Source organism: Sardina pilchardus, chromosome 15, assembly GCF_963854185.1.
Source record: "Sardina pilchardus chromosome 15, fSarPil1.1, whole genome shotgun sequence".
In the NCBI taxonomy this organism is placed as follows: domain Eukaryota; kingdom Metazoa; phylum Chordata; class Actinopteri; order Clupeiformes; family Clupeidae; genus Sardina; species Sardina pilchardus.
In genome coordinates this window covers 2,078,323-2,098,322 of record NC_085008.1, presented here as the reverse complement: position 1 = coordinate 2,098,322, position 20,000 = coordinate 2,078,323, and the positions used below count along the sequence as shown (strand labels likewise).

General features: G+C 50.8%; 2 protein-coding genes across 2 annotated transcripts in view; one reads left to right on the top strand and one right to left on the bottom strand.

Moving 5' to 3' along the window:
• Positions 1-480, top strand: part of rfx2 (regulatory factor X, 2 (influences HLA class II expression)) — a 43,754-nt gene extending 43,274 nt beyond the window's left edge. The window contains 1 exon segment of the mRNA XM_062555714.1: positions 1-480. This exon segment is cut by the window's left edge and continues 2,471 nt beyond it. The gene's annotated coding sequence lies outside the window, so the exon portion shown is untranslated.
• Positions 481-1,490: 1,010 nt separating this feature from the next.
• Positions 1,491-20,000, bottom strand: part of fcho1 (FCH and mu domain containing endocytic adaptor 1) — a 58,114-nt gene continuing 39,604 nt past the window's right edge. Inside the window, exons 18-28 of the mRNA XM_062555713.1 lie at positions 19,423-20,000; positions 18,729-18,981; positions 17,460-17,566; positions 15,462-15,576; positions 14,864-14,978; positions 14,469-14,624; positions 13,726-13,858; positions 12,907-13,103; positions 3,187-3,251; positions 2,387-2,554; positions 1,491-1,564 (exon numbers count right to left, since the gene is read on the bottom strand). The exon at positions 19,423-20,000 is cut by the window's right edge and continues 258 nt beyond it. Of these exons, the coding sequence (XP_062411697.1) occupies positions 1,536-1,564; positions 2,387-2,554; positions 3,187-3,251; positions 12,907-13,103; positions 13,726-13,858; positions 14,469-14,624; positions 14,864-14,978; positions 15,462-15,576; positions 17,460-17,566; positions 18,729-18,981; positions 19,423-20,000 (1,916 nt within the window). The 3' untranslated portion in view covers positions 1,491-1,535. The remainder of the gene's footprint in view (positions 1,565-2,386; positions 2,555-3,186; positions 3,252-12,906; positions 13,104-13,725; positions 13,859-14,468; positions 14,625-14,863; positions 14,979-15,461; positions 15,577-17,459; positions 17,567-18,728; positions 18,982-19,422) is intronic.

The window sequence follows — 20,000 nt, the reverse complement described above, 5'->3', positions numbered from 1 at the left end:
AGCCTGCGCTTGCCCCTCGGTACCACATGCCAACTGACCCTTGACCCCGTGCCCTCACACACCCCCCCTCCCTCCGCCCCGCGTATTTATTAGCGCCACTCCGGACACTACCCATCCGCTCGGCCCATTCCAATAGTTGTATGATGTCTAAGTCCTGAACTAAAGATTTGGTAAAAGCTTTTCTTAGTCCATGTTTTTAACTTGTGCCTGTCACAGTAACTTGCCTTTAGAGTATTTGGAAAAGGTATTTTCTGTGTCATTGTTTTTTTTGTAATGCTGTTTAGACTTCTCTGGTTGAGGATTATTTTTATTGGACTAGACTGATTCTTCTCACAAGTATATTGATACTTTATTTTTGTGTATTTTTAAACCTGTTCTTGACTTCTTCACCGGGCCAGAGAACAGAGACTCTGTAACAAACTGCATAGTTCAATTGTATTTTGTACCGGTTCAAAATAAAATAAACTGGTGTAAGCCGCATTTCTTCTGTGTTTGTGATTTGTTTTACCCCATTCTTGGTAGGCTGGAACATCCAGACCCTTGTAATCTTTCAGATTAAGGGTCTGGCCACGAATAATGTAATGGCCCAACTCGAGGGGCGGCACCAAGCATGCATTTGAAAATCTCACTGCACGCAATTGGATAACAGTACAACCAATGTTTACTGACTTGAACGATGCAGCGTTGTCGTCATTAGTTTAGCTCGACTTTGGCCAGCCTATATCAGATACACCGATTTGATTGGTTACCCCCGATGGTTGGGGTAAACATAACGTGCATCATTGCTCGCTGCCAGAGTATCTTGCAGACACAATTCAAATTTGCTCTCGCAAGAGCTCTCGATTTCCAGGGTACATTCTTGGATCATCAATAACAAGACAAGCATTGTTTATGGAGAAGCATTGAAGTTTATAAATATATTTAAAATTTACATAGAAAGAAACGGCACTAACAGTGCAAATAATTCAGCCATATTGACTGATTAGCCTCCATCCCAAAAGACCCCTCTGTACGTATGCACACACAAGCAGGTTTCCATGACGATATCAATCTAAAACTATAAAACATGTATCGCGTGTGCCCACAACTGTTTTGTTTATTTTATTTTTTTTTCTTCACAAAATTCTACTTTTTTTTTGGTCTTAATGGCAAAGCAACACTATTCACAGCCATCAGAACACACAAAGAGGCGTCTGGAATCAGAGCTGCGCTGTATTCTACCACAAGTACAAATCTCAGATCGCAATCCAAAAAAAGGGTTCCGGTACAAAAGGCCAGGTCAGTGCTCAACTTAAGTCCTCCACAGCAGCAAGGACGTTTGGATCCATGGTTTTAGGTAAGTGTACGCTCTCCTGCGAGCGATCGAGTGTGTGTGTGTGTGTGCACACGTGTGTTTTCCCCTCACCTTCTCTACAGTGTGCAGACCTGGCTCTGTGAACTAAAAGTGCAAACTGTAGACCAGTAGTAGACCCCCCCCCCCATCACCCCCCCCCAGCAGTCTAGCAGGTGCCCACGCCGCCACAGCCACGTCCACGTCACAGAGAGCAGCCGGCCATGTACTTCCCTGAGGAGAGCAAACACACAAGGGGAGACCCAGAGAAGCTCATCAGTCATCTGCACAGCTGCTCCACAGACAACAGTCCTGCTCCAGCAGGGGGAGCTAGCACTCAGGGATGGGCAACAGCACAACTACATAGATTTAAAAATAAAATATTTAACACCCTAATTTGAAGTGTATCAAAATAAACTACAAAATACAATGGTCACACAATGTATCAAAATAAAATACTTTTTACATTTACTTAATACATTTTTTAAGTATTGAAAATACTACGAAAATACTAAAAATATTCTTTAAAAGTAGCATGAAATCACGTTGGAAACCTTCCATACCTGTCTATCTAATATTATATATTCCTTCAGGCAGGATCAAGACCCTTTCAAATGTTTTTTTTTAACTAACTGGGTGGGTACTGTGAAGGCACTAGATGTGCTCAAACGGACACCAAGGGGCATTCAAGTGGATTTTCATTGTGTTGCTTTAAGTGATGCACAACTAGCTGTAGTCATGGACGACTGTAGCCAGTCACCTCGCATTGTAGTGCCTTCACCTGATCTGAAGTACGGATCACCATCTGGTGCGACCTGTTCCGTTGGCTATAGTCGACACTAACTGCTGCAGCAAACGCTGCGCCAACGGATCGCTTCAGTTACGTGATTGGTGTAGCCTGTAGAACTGGGATTTCTAATTGGAGCAACCTGTAAATCTGATTTCTGATTGGTGTAGCCTGCCTGTAGAATTGATTTCTAATTGGCCCACCTGTAGAGCTGATTTCTGATTGGCGTAGCCCGCCTGTAGAGCTGATTTGTGATTGGTGCAGCTCACCTGTGGCGAACCTCTTCTTCACCAGGGACATGCGGTAGTGGGTGCCCACCAGCTCCAGGTCCAGCCCCGACAGGGACGCCCCGCAGCCCACAAACTGCAGCGCCAGGCTGGGAGGAGGTCCGCGCGGAGCCTCGAGGCACTGCCAGCTGGCACACAGCGTTCCAGAACCTACGCCAGGGGAGAGAAGCCGTCAGCGGGCAATGCCAGGGGAGACAAGCCGTCAGCGGGCAATGCCAGAGGAGACAAGCCGTCAGCGGGCAATGCCAGAGGAGACAAGCCGTCAGCGGGCAATGCCAGAGGAGACAAGCCGTCAGCGGGCAATGCCAGAGGAGACAAGCCGTCAGCGGGCAATGCCATGGGAGAGGAGCCAGGGCTGAACTCACCTCAACATGGCCAACCGGCTCTTAATAAAGCAGAGAGGGTTAAAGCGGAATCAAGGATCTTTGCTTAAAGGCCTCAGATAGAAAACACTAGAAAAGTCAGGCCATTAGCGGTTAGCGCCATCATGTTTGCCTTAAATTTCAAAAACAACTTCTTTAAGTTTTAAAAACAACAATCAGGTTTTCCCACATCTGCAGGTGAGGCTGTGTGTGTTGCGAGGTGGCAAACATGGCAGTATCCTGTGCTGTGATTGGTTGGTTGGGGGCTGAATGCGTTGTGAGGTGTTCAACATGGCAGTATCCTGTGCTGTGATTGGTTGGTTGGGGGCTGAATGCGTTGTGAGGTGTTCAACATGGCAGTACCTTTGCTGTGATTGGTTGGGGGCTGAATGCATTGTGAGGTGTTCAACATGGCAGTACCTTTGCTGTGATTGGTTGGGGAGAGGTTGGGCAACTTCCACAGCAGACGTCTCTCCTCGGCATTCCTGTGAGGACAGATTGGACATCAGTCATCTGCTCTCGACCTATCAGAGCCCATGTTCCAGAGTGACATAGGGAGGGTCTCAGGCTGGGGCTTTGCACACGGACACACGGACACACGGACACGTCTTTACACGCGGACACGTCTTTACACACGGACACACGGACACGTCTTTACACACGGACACACGGACACGTCTCTGCATTCCCATCTGCCTTCCTCCTGGTGATAAAGACCTGTCTGTCTGTCTGTCTGTCTGTCTGTCTGCTAGTACTGGAGCCCTGTCTGTCTGTCTGCTAGTACTAGAGCCCTGTCTGTCTGTCTGCTAGTACTGGAGCCCTGTCTGTCTGTCTGCTAGTACTAGAGCCCTGTCTGTCTGTCTGCTAGTACTAGAGCCCTGTCTGCCTGTCTGCTAGTACTAGAGGTCTGTCTGTCTGTCTGCTAGCACTAGAGGTCTGTCTGTCTGTCTGTCTGTCTGTCTGTCTGTGCTGATCAGGATGCAGCTGACGAGTCCGTTGCCGTGGGGTCGAGAAGCAGCAGAGCCTGCACGACTAAGAGCTGAACAACTTTTTACCGCCTCTTCAGCTATGAGCCTGGGTATGATTGTTTTACTGTGCAGCAATGTCTGGTGTGCGTATGATCGTCATGTGATAACGCAGACTGCATCTTTATATCAAAGACATTTAGCAAGCGCATTGGCAGTGAAGTAGTCAGATCTCCCATTCATACAGTATTAGTTTTAACTAAACTAAGCATGATTAAACACGATAAACTAAACACGACACTATTAAAAACAATCCTGATAATAAATAGGACAGAATGCAGTCTGTGGTCCTACACAGAAGCCGCAAGTCCCAACTGCATGGTTGTCTCATTTCCAGGGCTTCTGATCGGTGCCGAGGGTAGAGCTACTGGGGCAAGAGAGGATTGGGGACTACGGTAGGATCCCGGTTAAAACAGGATGTTGCATTGGCCGGGAATCGAACCCGGGCCTCCCGCGTGGCAGGCGAGAATTCTACCACTGAACCACCAATGCGTACTTGAAGGGAAAATTGAGGCCCAGGAAGATTGACGGCTGCAGCTGCAGGGGAATTCCGTGCATTCTTCTGGTATAACTTTGGCCAGCAGAGGGCGCTGGAACAGCAGGAGCTTCACTACACACACGGCACTCTCTCTCTCTCTCTCTCTCAAACACACACACACACACACACACTCTCTCTCTCTCTCTCTCTCTCTCTCTCTCTCTCTCTCTCTCTCTCTCTCTCTCTCTCTCTCTCTCTCTCTCTCTCTCTCTCTCTCTCTCTCTCTCTCTCTCTCTCTCTCTCTCTCTCTCTCTCTCTCTCTCAAAGACACACACTTTCTCTCAAACAGCAGCGCTGGCGTCTAGCGTCATGTTACTGTCAGCTCTACGGAGCACACACACACACCCACACACACCCCCCCACACACACCCACACGCACGCTTCAGTCAGAGTGGGTCTGAGTGCTCCCTCTGGGTACCACGGGTTCCCTCCGGCCCTCACGGTCTGTGGAACCATGGTTCTAGATTTGCACTGATTTTGTTCTCAAAACACAGCCTTAGCAGACGCTAAAAATCCAGTCTAGGCAGGTGAAGAGCTTGCATGTGTATGGAGAATAACAACAAGTGCTGTTGAGGAATGTTGCTGAATGAATGAATGAGTGCAGGGCTCCTACTCCAAGTCAAATGTCAAATTCCATGACTTTTCCATAAGTTTTCCATGACTTTTCCATAAGTTTTCCCTGACAAAATACCTGAATTTCCATGACTTACTACATAATTAATTGTACAATATACCGACCAATGATCTTCGAGCCGCCGCGTAGTGTTCAAGAATCTTTTACTTCTTTAGAGTGGGAGATGACTACCTGGGCATGAATAAACAAACAATAACCACATAAAACACTAAATCTGACCGATTACCTGAAGTATATAATCTACACATTAGAACATTAAGATAGTGTGGTATTGCACAGCAAGGATAAGATGTGCAGTCACAGCTCTGTTCACCATACAGCACTATTCCCATGGGATGAGGGGTTGCACACTCACACTACTCTTCCCACTTCACTAGTGTGTTGTAATCAGAAGACCTGCTCCATGTACTGGACCTGAGGCTGCATCTAATGATGATGACTGAAGACGCATGTGCCCTATGATCATGAGTGTGTCTATTTATCATAATCATTAACTTTTACTTAAAATTCAATTAAAGTCAAATTCTCATTTTGATCTAATTCGTATATATATGTGAGTATGTAAAATTCTCATTTTGATCTAGTTTGTATATATGTGAGTATGTAAAATTCTCATTTTGATCTAGTTTGTATATATATGTGTGAGCATGAACATGCTGAATATCTGCATCTGGTCAGGGCAGTGTGTCTGTGGTGAAACTCCTGCTATTCTAGCGCCCTCTGCTGGCCAAAGTTATACCAGAAGAATGCACAGCATTCCCCTGCAGCGGGGGCGGTCGTTCTTCAGGGCCCTCCATTTCCCCTTTAAATACGCATTGGTGGTTCAGTGGTAGAATTCTCGCCTGCCACGCGGGAGGCCCGGGTTCGATTCCCGGCCAATGCAACATCCTGTTTTAACTGGGATCCAAGCCGCTCCACAGACACGTAGACTGAGACGTCCCTGCAGACAACGTGGTTTAGATCAGAAGAGCTGAAGCGGAAAACAGGCCTAATCACCTCCGCCCGTTGAGCAGTGACACTGATTCTGACTGCAATCGATCTGCAAACTGTGAACCTGCTTTTAAAATTCTGTTTCATTGTCTGTATGTTAATATTTTGTACAAAAGCATATTATGACGATCATTTTAACCATCAACACTGATTTGAGTAATCAACTCAAATCAGTGGTTGAAACAGAAACCACTATTTAAAATACAGCGAATACACCTATACACACTTATTTATACGGGCTACGTGTCATCGTATACGGGCTACGTGTCAGCGTATATACGGTCTACGTGTCAGAATCATCACTTGACAAAAGGATGTGATGAGACCTGTTTTCCGGTTTAGCCTCCTGAGATGCGGCATAAAGCCCATTGTCTGCTTGTGTCAGTTGGGGTGTGTGAGTCTGAAATGGGTCTGTAGAGCACTGTAGTGAAGAGAGCAGTACATTTCCCCAACCACCAGGGGGCACTGCATGTCTGTCTGGTCTAGATCTATGTCTGTCTCACCAGCTGCAATATATACACTATATTGCCAAAAGTATTGAGTCACCTGCCTTGACTCGCATATGAACTTTAAGTGACACCCTATTCTAAATCCATAGAGTTTAATATGACTTCAGTCCACCTTTTGCAGCTATAACAGCTTCATTCTTCCAGAAGCGCATTTGTGAGGTCACACACTGATGTTGGACGAGGAGACTGGCTCTCAGTTTCCGCTCTAATTCATCCCAAAGCTGTTCAGCTGGGTTGAGGTCAGGACTCTGTGTTGGCCAGTCAAGTTCACCCACACACAACTCTGTCATTATGGACCTTGCTTTGTGCACTGGTGCAGTCATGTTGGAGCAGGAAGGGGCCGTCCCTGAGCTGAGCTTGGCCCCCTAGTTCCAGTGAAAGGAACTCTGAATGCTACAATATTAACTAATAGATTTTGGACAATTCCATGCTCCCAACTTTGTGGGAACAGTTTGGCTGGCCACTTCCTGTTCCAACATGACTGTGTACCATTTCACAAAGCAAGGTCCATAAAGACATGGATCTCAGAGTTTGGTGTGGATGAACTTGACTGGCCTGCACAGAGCTAGGTCACGTGAGCAAAAATAAGCAACTGGGTCTCTGAAATAAGCCCTAAAGAAGCGACCCAAGTAGCATGCCCTCCCCGAACCCCTGACGTTACATTTCTGGGGCGGTCATGGTAGAGGAGCCTATAGTTACAGCGTAGAGTTGACGCAGAGGCATACTGTAGGTTTTAAATGCCCTCTGTGTACATGCAGACGCTGCATGGATTCTACGCAGAAACAACAAATCAAGCCCAAAAGAAGCGACTACATAAAATACACGCCCCCAAAACCTCAACCTGCAACTCCACAAAAAGACAAGCTTATAATAAGCGGACTATGGCAACACTGGTCAGTCTGTCTGCTTGCTATCTATCACATCAGCGCAGTGTCTCTGTGCTGAGACTGTTCCAGCGCCCTCTATAGGCCACAGTGAAACTAGAAGAATGCACGGAATTCTCCTGCAGCTGCGGCCGTCAATCTTCCAGGGCCTCAATTTTCTCTCCCTGTACGCATTGGTGGTTCAGTGGTAGAATTCTCGCCTGCCACGCGGGAGGCCCGGGTTCGATTCCCGGCCAATGCAACATCCTGTTTTAACTGGCCTCCTGACTACTATGACTGACTACCAAACCAGTGGCAAGTGATTTCTTCAAAGCCTACTCGATATCCATGTGGCATTTAGGACATGCTGTGTTGACACTGACATTACGATGGTAATTCAGCTGGTTTTGCTTGTCGTACCACCTCAAGCTGGTCATTTTAGCTGGTGTTGCTGGTCTACATTGCTGGTTTATACTGGCCATGCCAGCTAATGTTGGCCATTCTAGCAAATCAGCTTGACCATCTTACACCAGCTGTATCCCACACCAGCATGACAAGCTTACACCAGCTGTATCCCACACCAGCATGACCAGCTTACACCAGCTGTGTCCCACACCAGCATGACCAGCTTCCTCAGATAGTCACGCCAGCATGTCCACCTGGTGTCCTAACCAGCTACACCAGCATAGACCAGCCATAGCTATAAGAAAAGCAGCAGCCCAGCTAAAACCAGCTACCAGCATAAGCTGCTTTCTTGCTGTTCTCCTGAGTAGGCGTCTGTCTGCCTCACCAGGATGCAGCAGGTTGCCACTGCAGGTCAGTCCCAGTGTTGCCAGGTAACGTGAGCAAAAATAAGCAACAGGTCTCTGAAATAAGCCCTAAAGAAGCGACCCAAGTAGCATGCCCTCCCCGAACCCCTGACGCTACATTTCTGGGGCGGTCATGTTAGAGGAGCCTACAGTTACAGCGTAGAGTTGACGCAGAGGCATACATTTAAAATGCCCTCTGTGTACATGCAGACGCTGCGTGGGTTCTACGCAGAAACAACAAACACAAAGCAAGCCCAAAAGAGGCGACTACATAAAATACACGCCCCCAAAACCTCAACCCGCAACTTCACAAAAAAACAAGCCCAAGTGGCTCATAATAAGCGGACTATGGCAACACTGGTCAGTCTGTCTGCCTGTGCTATGCTATCTATCCCATCAGCGCAGTGTCTCTGTGCTGAGACTCCTGCTGTTCCAGCGCCCTCTACAGGCCAAAGTTATACCAGAAGAATGCACGGAATTCTCCTGCAGCTGTGGCCGTCAATCTTACAGGGCCTCAATTTTCCCTCCACGTACGCATTGGTGGTTCAGTGGTAGAATTCTCGCCTGCCACGCGGGAGGCCCGGGTTCGATTCCCGGCCAATGCAACATCCTGTTTTAACTGGCCTCCTGACTATTCTGGACCAAACCATATGCTTGTGGCAACTGATTTAGCCAACGCCTACTCAATATCTGTGGTCACGGTCATCACATGATGCTGTCTCGTGCTGTTTGATGGAGATGATCACATTAAGAAGACCTTCTGACTACCTCTGTATGCTTGTGCTTCTTCTCTGTTAGTGCTGATTCAGTGCCATAGTGTTTGCAGCATTATTATATTTTAGGAAAACATCTTCAGAGCTCTACACAGACCAATGCACTGAGATGAGGTGGAGCTCCATTTGTGATGTTCACACCTGAGCTGTTGCTGCAGACAGCGGTGGCTTGATGTGACTCTGCTGGGGTGTGTTGCTGGCACTGCAGTGAGCAGAGCAGTGCACTTACTCAACTCATCCACCAGAGGGCACGGTAGCCCTGTGTGCTGAAACTCCTGCTGTTCTAGCGCCCTCTAGTGGTTGAAGTTACCCAGAAGAATGCACAGAATTCCCCGCAGCTGCGGCGCTCGTTCTCCCTCCCCCGTTTTCTCTCCCAGTACGCATTGGTGGTTCAGTGGTAGAATTCTCGCCTGCCACGCGGGAGGCCCGGGTTCGATTCCCGGCCAATGCAACTTCCTGTTTTAACTGGCCTCCTGACTACTCCAAACCAAACCACACGCTTGTGGCAACTGCTATCCAATGCACTACTCGATATGCATGGGGCATTAAGGACGTGGTGTGTTGGCAACAGACAAGACGCACAAGTACTGAGAGACTTGTTGGAACTCCATTTGCCATGTTAATGTCTGATATGTTACAGCATACAGCAATCTGTTTGAGTTTGTTAAAAGTGTGTTGTCTGAAACGGGGCATGCACTGAACAACTCAAGGAAAGGTTTGGACGTCGCATAAAACGCAAATAAAAACAGAATGTGATAATATACAAACCACATAAACCCATACTTAGCTGCAAAAAGGACATAGACCGCATATCAAATGTTGAAAATAACAAATTTGACTGTTGTCTCATTCTTGCCCGATATAGGATTTCAGTTGCTCAACAGTCTTGGATTTGAATGATAGTATGCACTATTCATATTCATGGGTCTCATCAGGTCCCTTTCCACAGGTGCATTAATCAACCACTCTGCATTCATAATCTAGGTGCTTGATTTCATACACCTGTGGAAAGGGACCAGATGAAACCCATGAATAGATGATGAACTCCCCAAATTCTTCATTATTTCATGTTAAGAAGGATTATACTGATATTGATTCATCATTTGCCCACACAGGTTTACATAGCGTGATGAATGAATACCTTCTCTCACACACACACACACACACACACACACACACACATCTTCACTCCTGAGAGACTCTCTGGGATGCTCTTTTTTAACACCCAATCATGGTGCCAGTTCCGCTAATTAGAAGTGAAATACTCCTCCTTTTGTTGTCTTTATCGTTACACACCTTATTCAAGCATTTGCCCCCTCCCAACATTTTTCGAAAAGACAATCAAAATGAACATAATAGTCAAACTTGTAATTCTCAACATTCGAGATGTTGTCGATGTCCTTTTTGCAGCTAAATATGGGTTTATTTGCATTCACATTCTGTTTTTATTTGCAGTTCACACAACGTCCCAACTTCCTCTGATTTGGGTTTGTAGAAGAGACAGCAGTACACTTCCACATCACACACCTCATCCACAGGGGGGCGCTGCAGGTCTGTCTGTTTGTCTGTCTGTCTGTATCTGTCTGTCTCACCAGGTTGCAGTGGGATGATTCTGTCTGTCTGTCTGACGTGTATATCTGTCTGTGTGTCACCAGGAAGCAGCAAGTTGCCACTGCAGGCCTGTCTGTGTCTCTGTCTGTCTGTCTGTCTGCCTGTCTGCGTGTCTGCGTGTCTACGTGTCTACGTGTCTGTCTGTCTGCCTGCGTACCCATGATGTGTGGATCTGAGTTACGCGTCTACATCTGGTCAGTGCTGTGTGCTGAAGCTCCTTAAAGCTCCTGCTGTTCTAGCGCCCTCTAGTGGTTAAAGTTTCCCAGAAGAATGCGCAGAATTCCCCTGCAGCTGCGGCGGTCGTTCTTCCAGGCCCCAGTTTTCCCTCCCAGTACGCATTGGTGGTTCAGTGGTAGAATTCTCGCCTGCCACGCGGGAGGCCCGGGTTCGATTCCCGGCCAATGCAACTTCCTGTTTTAACTGAGCTCCTGACTACCGTGACTGACTACCAAAACATAACATTTGCTTGTGGCAAGTGAGTTCTCCAAAGCTACTCCATATCCACGTGGCATTCAGGACAAGGTGTGTTGGCACTGCAGGTCTGTCTGTGTCTTGTGTGTATCTGCGTTAAGCTCTCAACAAGATGCAGCAAGTTGGCTCTGCAGGTCAGTGTGTGCTTCACCTCACTGTGAGTTCACGGAGTGCTGTGTGTGTTCACTAATTCACGGATGGGGTAAATGCAGAGACCACACTATGGGTGCCTCTCAACATGCCTCCTCGATCCTCGATCCTTGAGGGGCGTTCCCACTGATCTATAACTAACACTGGATAGACTATCCCATTGTTCCCCCCCCCCCCCATCATTCCTTATGTAGATCAGTGAGGATCGAGGCATCGAGGAGCGAGGGAGGACGTATAAACGCTGCATGAGAGGCACCCTATGTATATGCAAGTTTACTGGGCCATGCAAACCTGATTTACTGATTTACTGACTGAAGTGTGTATCTGTGTTACGGTCTGACCAGCCTGCTGTTCTAGCGCCCTCTAGTGGTTAAAGTTTCCCAGAAGAATGCACAGAATTCCCTTGCAGTGGCGGCGGTCAATCTTCCAGGGCCTCAGTTTTCCCTCCATGTACGCATTGGTGGTTCAGTGGTAGAATTCTCGCCTGCCACGCGGGAGGCCCGGGTTCGATTCCCGGCCAATGCAACATCCTGTTTTAACTGAGCTCCTGACTACCTGACTACCATGACTGACTACTTGCTTGTGGCAAGTGAGTTCTCCAAAGCTACTCGATATCCACGTGGCATTCAGGACGAGGTGTGTTGGCACTGCAGGTCTGTCTGTGACATGTGTGTATCTGCGTTACGCTCTCACCAAGATGCAGCAAGTTGACTGCAGGTCTGTGTGTGCTTCACCTCACTGTGTGGATCTACCTGTCTGTGTGTTACCCCACCATGTGGATCTACCTGTCTGCCTCTCAGCTGTGGGTTGTCTACGCTTCATGAAGTGCCCCTGAGCAAGGCACCACACACACACACACACACACACACAAACACACACACACACACACACACACACACACACACACACACCTGAGCAAGACACCTCGCCCCTCATTGCTCCCCGAGCGCCTCTGTAGCAGGCAGCTCACTCCTCCGGGTTAGTGTGTGTGCTTCACCTCACTGTGTGTTCACGGAGTGCTGTGTGTGTTCACTAATTCATGGATGGGGGAAAATGCAGTAAATGTGTTACGCTCTGACCAGCCTGCTGTTCTAGCGCCCTCTAGTGGTTAAAGTTACCCACAAGAATGTGCAGAATTCCCCTGCAGCGGCGGCGCTCGTTCTTCCAGGCCCCAGTTTTCCCTCCACGTACGCATTGGTGGTTCAGTGGTAGAATTCTCGCCTGCCACGCGGGAGGCCCGGGTTCGATTCCCGGCCAATGCAACATCCTGTTTTAACTGAGCTCCTGACTACTCCAACCAAACCTATCCAGTGCAATACTCAATACTCAACCTATCCAGTGCAATACTCAATATGCATGGGGCATTAAGGACGTGGTAGGTCTGTGTGAATAAGAGAGTGTGCGTGTGTGAGTGTGTGTGTATCCGTGTAACTCACCAGGTTGTGGCCAGTTGGTACTACAAGTTGATGTGTGTGTGTGTGTGTGTGTGTGTGTGTGTGACTCACCAGGTGGCGGCGGGTTGGCACTGCAGGTCGGTGGCCGTGTGTGTGTGTGTGTGTGTGTGTGCTCACCAGGTGGCGGCCGGTTGGCACTGCAGGTCGGTGGCCGTGTGTGTGTGTGTGTGTGTGTGTGTGTGTGTGTGTGTGTGTGTGTGTGTGTGTGTGTGTGTGTGTGTGTGCTCACCAGGTGGCAGCAGGTTGGCACTGCAGGTCGGTGGCCGTGTGTGTGTGTGTGTGTGTGTGTGTGTGTGTGTGTGTGTGTGCTCACCAGGTGGCGGCCGGTTGGCACTGCAGGTCGGTGGCCGTGTGGTCCAGAGGCAGCAGCACCTGCACGGCGGTGAGCTGGGTGGAGGGTGCGGTTGCCGGGCAACAGTGGTAGTCGAGGGAGATGCGGGTCACCGTGCCGCTGCGTTGGCACTCCGCCGACAGGAGCAGGGGGGCGCGGCCAGGGTCCTGAGACGACACCTGATGGACCAATCACATCAAAGGCTCACTTGGCCTGGCCAATCACCTTACACCTCAATTTGCTCTCAATAGCCACTTCAGTGAGAACATGAACTGTATGAATATTTGCCTGTTTAATATGAGATCACCGTGTTCTGTTCCCACAGCCCCACTAAGCACTCGGACCTATTTACAACACACGGATGGGAAACTACAGCTGAACACACACTCCGGTAAGAGTACATGTTTGTGCCAACGTGACGTCTAACAAACACTCCAAACAAACTAACACACCTGTGGACCTCAACTATACCCACACCTTCAACACACATTAACACACCTGTCTGTCCTGCTTCAACACACCTGTCGGTTCTGCTTCAACACACGTTAACACACCTGTCGGTCTTGCTTCAACACACGTTAACACACCTGTCGGTCCTGCTTCAACACACGTTAACACACCTGTCTGTCCTGATTCAACACACTTTAACACACCTGTCGGTCCTGCTTCAACACACGTCAACACACCTGTCGATCTTGCTTCAACACATGTTAACACACCTGTCGATCTTGCTTCAACACACTTTAACACACCTGTCTGTCCTGCTTCAACACACTTCAACACACCTGTCGGTCTGCTCACCTGGTACTTGAGGAGGCCCACGTTGTAGTAGGAGGCCTGAGGGTTTAGCTCCGCCTCCTTCTGGAGGTGAAAGGTCAAGGCCTGCATGTTGAACCACAAGTCCCTGAAGTCGGGGTCACTCTGGGAGGGGTCACTGGTGGAGGGACACACACACACACACTGAGGTTAACACACACACTCTGGGAGGGGTCACTGGTGGAGAGGGACACGGAGACACACACACAGAGATGAACACAGGCGCACACACACTCTCCCTTACAAAACCAGCACACCTGCACGGAGCATTTAAGATAAGATAAGTCTTTATCAAATCCCCCAAATGGGAAATGTACTTGTCACATCAGCCCAATAGCTCAATAAATAAAAATGTGTTCTACAGAACCACAGAGGACTTACCGTGTGTTCTACAGAACCACAGATGACTTACCGTGTGTTCTACAGAACCACAGAGGACTTACCGTGTGTTCTACAGAACCACAGAGGACTTACCGTGTGTTCTACAGAACCACAGAGGACTTACCGTGTGCTCTACAGAACCACAGAGGACTTACCGTGTGCTCTACAGAACCACAGAGGACTTACCGTGTGGTCGCAGGACACTCACTCATGCTGTTACAGGAATCCTCGGACTAGCTTTTAAACTTTGACCTTTGAACTATGACAGCCTTATATCTGCAAGTGTACTTTTAGACAGGCAAACATTGGACGGTACAGAATTGTGTGTGTGTGTGTGTGTGTCTCACCTGTAGAGGAGCTTCTGGTTGGGCAGGAAGTGGTCGAGGCGTGAGATGTTGAGCAGGCGGAAGCTCAGGATGGGGGCGTTGGGGTTGGCCGTCAGCACCCGCGTGATGCCCGCAGGGAAGGACATGGTCAGGTCCCCTGTGATCTTCACCAGACAACTGCACACCACACACACACACACACACACACACACACACACACAGACAGATCAAACTGATAGAACAGTGGAACTTATGCTGAGCTGATTTGAATGCACTCAGTGACCGCTGCTAAGAGTGTGTGTGTGTGTGTGTGTGTCTAACTTCAAAGTAGGCTAACTCCATTGGTAGTGTTGAGGTAGTCTGCATTCATTACTACAGTTGTGTGTGTGTGTGTGTGTGTGTGTGTGTATGCTGACCGGTTGTGCTGTCCTCCTTTGAAGTAGGCGTTGATGTATTCTGTGATCGCCGCGGCGACGGGCCAGGCCTCCTGCGTGCTGATGGAGATGGGACTGGGCCCCCGGGACAAACCAACTGACCACAGCAGGGGGGGGGGGGGGGGCAGGGGGACGGACCACAGTGGGGAGGAGGGGGGGCGAGACAGTCATGAAGAGTCATGAAGTGCCAATGTTACCGAGGAACAGGGTCATCAACATCGCTATAGAATCAGTAAGTATATTTCTGAGAGTTTGTATGTTTATATACATGTGTATGTGAATGCATGAATATATGTGTGTGTGTGTGTGTGTGTGTGTGTGTGTACCGTATGTATGTGTGTATATACTATATATGTGTGTGTGTGTGTGTGTGTGTGTATACCGTATGTGTGTGTGTATATACTATATATGTGTGTGTGTGTGTGTGTGTGTGTGTGTATACCGTATGTGTGTGTGTATATACTATATATGTGTGTGTGTGTGAGTGTGTGTGTGTGTGAGAGTGTGTGTGTGTGTGTGTGTGTATATACTATATATGTGTGTGTGTGTGTGTGTGTGTGTGTGTGCGCATCTCTCTCACCTCTGGCGGGGCTGGGTGCCCTGGTCTGGCCCCCCCATTCGCTGGGGCTGGAGGAGGAGGAGGAGGTGAGGGTGGGGGAGGGGTCAGGCAGGGGGGAGGAGCAGAGCGACCTGGACTGGAGGAATACACACACGTTAGCACCCACACACACATTAGCACTCACACACACACACACACACACACACACACACACACACACACACACACACACACACACACACAAAAGTTAGCACACACAACCGACACACACACACTAACACACAGGAAGGAGAACATATACTTTAGCTTCGACACACACGTTAGCACCCACGAGCAACACACGTTGAGCACAGTAGGAACATGCTGGATCATGTGCAGGAGTGAAAGTGTTGCAGGACTGTGCTGGGGCAGTAGAATGGAGTGTAAGTGTTAAGTGTTGCAGGACTGTGCTGGGGCAGTAGAATGGAGTGTAAGTGTTAAGTGTTGCAGGACTGTGCTGGGGCAGTAGAGTGGAGTGAAAGTGTTAAGTGTTGCAGGACTGTGCTGGGGCAGTAGAGTGGAGTGAAAGTGTTAAGTGTTGCAGGACTGTGCTGGGGCAGTAGAATGGAGTGAAAGTGTTAAGTGTTGCAGGACTGTGCTGGGGCAGTAGAATGGAGTGAAAGCGTTAAGTGTTGCAGGACTGTGCTGGGGCAGTAGAATGGAGTGAAAGTGTTAAGTGTTGCAGGACTGTGCTGGGGCAGTAGAATGGAGTGTAAGTGTTAAGTGTTGCAAGACTGTGCTGGGGCAGTAGAATGGAGTGACAGTGTTAAGTGTTGCAGGACTGTGCTGGGGCAGTAGAATGGAGTGAAAGTGTTAAGTGTTGCAGGACTGTGCTGGGGCAGTAGAATGGCAAGCTGCTGGTGGTAGTATGGCAGACACTAGCGGCTGTGTAGGGTGGGGGTATTAGATGCTAGTGGCTGTTGGGGTATTAGACGCTAGCTGATGTGTAGGGTGGGGGTATTAGATGCTAGCTGCTATGTAGGGTGGGGGTATTAGAGGCTAGCGGCTGTATCGGGTGGTATTAGATGCAAGTGGCTGTGTAAGGTGGGGGTAGTAGACGCTAGCTGATGTGCAGGGTGGGGCAGTGTAGGGTGGGGTGGGGGTAGTGCAGGGTGGGGGTATTAGACGCTAGCTGATGTGCAGGGTGGGGGCAGTGCAGGGTGGGGTGGGGGCAGTGCAGGGTGGGGGCAGTGCAGGGTGGGGGCAGTGTAGGGTGGAGGCAGTGCAGGGTGGGGGCAGTGTAGGGTGGGGTGGGGGCAGTGCAGGGTGGGGTGGGGGCAGTGCAGGGTGGGGGCAGTGTAGGGTGGGGTGGGGGCAGTGCAGGGTGGGGGCAGTGCAGGGTGGGGGCAGTGCAGGGTGGGGTGGGGCAGTGTAGGGTGGGGGCAGTGCAGTGTAGGGTGGGGGCAGTGCAGGGTGGGGGCAGTGCAGGGTGGGGTGGGGGCAGTGCAGGGTGGGGGCAGTGCAGGGTGGGGTGGGGGCAGTGTAGGGTGGGGGCAGTGCAGGGTGGGGTGGGGGCAGTGCAGGGTGGGGGCAGTGCAGGGTGGGGCAGTGTAGGGTGGAGGCAGTGCAGGGTGGGGTGGGGGCAGTGCAGGGTGGGGTGGGGGCAGTGTAGGGTGGAGGCAGTGCAGGGTGGGGCAGTGTAGGGTGGAGGCAGTGCAGGGTGGGGCAGTGCAGGGTGGGGGCAGGGCAGTGTAGGGTGGGGCAGTGTAGGGTGGAGGCAGTGCAGGGTGGGGCAGTGTAGGGTGGAGGCAGTGCAGGGTGGGGCAGTGCAGGGTGGGGGCAGGGCAGTGTAGGGTGGGGCAGTGTAGGGTGGAGGCAGTGCAGGGTGGGGCAGTGTAGGGTGGAGGCAGTGCAGGGTGGGGGCAGTGTAGGGTGGGGGCAGGGCAGTGTAGGGTGGGGCAGTGTAGGGTGGGGTGGGGCAGTGTAGGGTGGAGGCAGTGCAGGGTGGGGGCAGTGTAGGGTGGGGGCAGTCCTACTCACACGCTCACACCCTCCCAGCTGGCCAGACGTCCTCTTGGATCGGACGCGATGAGGAGGCGCCGCCACCAACAGCTCAGAACTGTCCTGTCTGAAACTGTGCTGGGACACTGAGAGAGAGAGAGGGAGGGGGAGAGAGGGAGAGGGAGAGAGAGAGAGAGAGGGGGGGGGGGGAGAGGGGGGAGAGAGAGAGAGAGGGGGGGAGAGAGAGAGAGAGAGAGAGAGAGAGAGAGAGAGAGAGAGAGAGAGACAGACAGACAGACAGACAGAGAAAGAGAGAGAGAGAAGGGTTTTAAGGTGTGTCCAGTCCACATTTGCTAATTTAACAGTGATTTTGTGATCAGAGGCCAGGCGCATTGGTCAAAAGGGTTGTTCTCATTCTGCTTCATCAGTCATCATGGGTGTGAACGTGGCATCGGTCATTCCCCTTGAGAGCCAGCAGCGCAGCATCGAACAGCATGTTGCTATTTTGACAGTCAGCGCATTTGAAGAAATCTGCTTGCACATGAGACATTGTATTCAACACAGGGATTCCACTAAACCTTGCTGTACTAAAACCTGTGTGTGACTAGCAGAGTATAGACCAAACAGTTCTACCATAACTTACTTTCACTATTAAAGCAACACTTCACCATTTTTCCATATTAAACTATGCTATTCCCTTAATTAAGACGAGTTGATACATACCTCTCACGTTTCAATGCGTGCACTCACTGGCTCTGGCGCGCGGCGCAACTTTGGTAGCATTTAGCTAACCCAATGCATTCATTAGGGTCCACTCCTAATCAATGCATACAAGAGGTATGTATCAACTCGTCCTAGTTAAGAGAATAACGTATTTAATATGAAAAAACGGTGAAGTGTTCCTTTAAGGGTTACAATCGAAAACTGCCTGAAAAAAAAACCAACACTAATAATAACGCTCAGATTATTAGTGCTCCAATAATGCTCGAGTGACTGAATGAAAATTGTAAGGATATTTATCCTGCAGATGAGTCGTTGGGGACTTGTTGCTAAGGGCTGCCTACATCTCGTGATCGTGTGAGCTTGATATGCACCTTTCGCTTTTCTTGGTCAGCGGTGCAGTGATTTTTAGAGCATGTAAGATAGCCATTTTTGGATCATACACCAGACCACACCTGTTCCGTTAACCGACACACACACCCTTGGGCGTAACTGATACCTCACACAAATAAAGGCTTTCCTATCATTCTGCAGAGACTGAGAGGCGCGGTGCAGTTCCCGGGCTGGTCAGCAGGGTGTGCTGTGTACCTGCGTGGGGGATGCGGCTGCGTGCGGGCTGGGGGCTCATGTCCAGGCAGTCCTGGTCCTTGTCCGTGGAGAAGCACAGGTCCTCCTGCGGCCCAGAATGCCGTGTGAGCGGCGGCCCGTTGCGGCGCGGCTCCTCCTCGCCGGCCCCTCGCTGCTTGGCCCCCCTGTTGCCCTCTGGACCTCCTGGCGCCCCCTGTGGGCCACTGAAGGGGTTGCTGTGCACCGAGCCCCAGTGCTGCAGATCCTTCTTGGAGTGGCAGGGGTTGGGGGCACTGGGGGCTTTGGGCAGGGGGGCACTAGAGGAGTGAGCAGCGGAGGGGTGGGTGGCAATAGAGTGGGTGGTAGAAGGGTGGGTGCTGGAGGTGTGGGTAGTAGAAGGGTGAGTAGCAATAGAGTGGGCACTGGAGGGGTGGGTGGCAATAGAGTGGACAGTAGAGGGGTGAGTAGCAATAGAGTGGGCAGTGGAGGGGTGAGTGGCAATAGAGTGGACAGTAGAGGGGTGGGTGGCAATAGAGTGGGCAGTAGAGGGGTGGGTGGCAATAGAGTGGGCAGTAGAGGGGTGGGTGGCAGTAGAGTGGGCAGTAGAGGGGTGGGTGGCAATAGAGTGGGCAATAGAGGGGTGGGTGGCAGTAGAGGGGTGGGTGGCAATAGAGTGGGCAATAGAGGGGTGGGCAGCAGGGGGGTGGGTGGCAATAGAGTGGGCAGTAGAGGGGTGGGCGGATGGGGGCTTACTGATGCCGTGGGCTGATGCAGCCGCTGCCGCTAGAGATGCCTGGTGAGTGGGGCTGCCAATCATGGTGATGGCGAAGGGATTGTCCAATGGAGACTCCAGAGGGGGCGGGACACTGCGGTCTCGTTTCCTGTCCTTGCGGGCGGAGGAGGAAGAGGAAGGGGGAGGAAGAGTCTTGGTGCTGTCCTTGTTGAGGGGGACTGAGAAAGGGTCGGAGCCGCGGCTCTTTCGGGAGGCGTGTGGGTGGGGGTGGGGGTGGGGGTGAGGGGCGGGGGCCCAGGCGTCCTGCTGTGGGGGCGCTAGCGCCTCCTGGTGGGCCGGGCGCTCAAACGCGGCCAGGAAGGGGTCGTCCTGCGGGACGTGCTTGCAGTTCCACACCGTCGCCTCCACGTCCGGCAGCGCCTGCGACCGCGAGAACGGCGGGAAGCTGAAGGCACTGCCCCCTCCTCCTCCTCCTCCTCCTCCTCCTCCTCCTCCTCCTCCTCCTCCGCCGCCGCTGTCCAGCTCGGGCGGAACGCAGGGCGAGTGACCGGCGCCGGCCC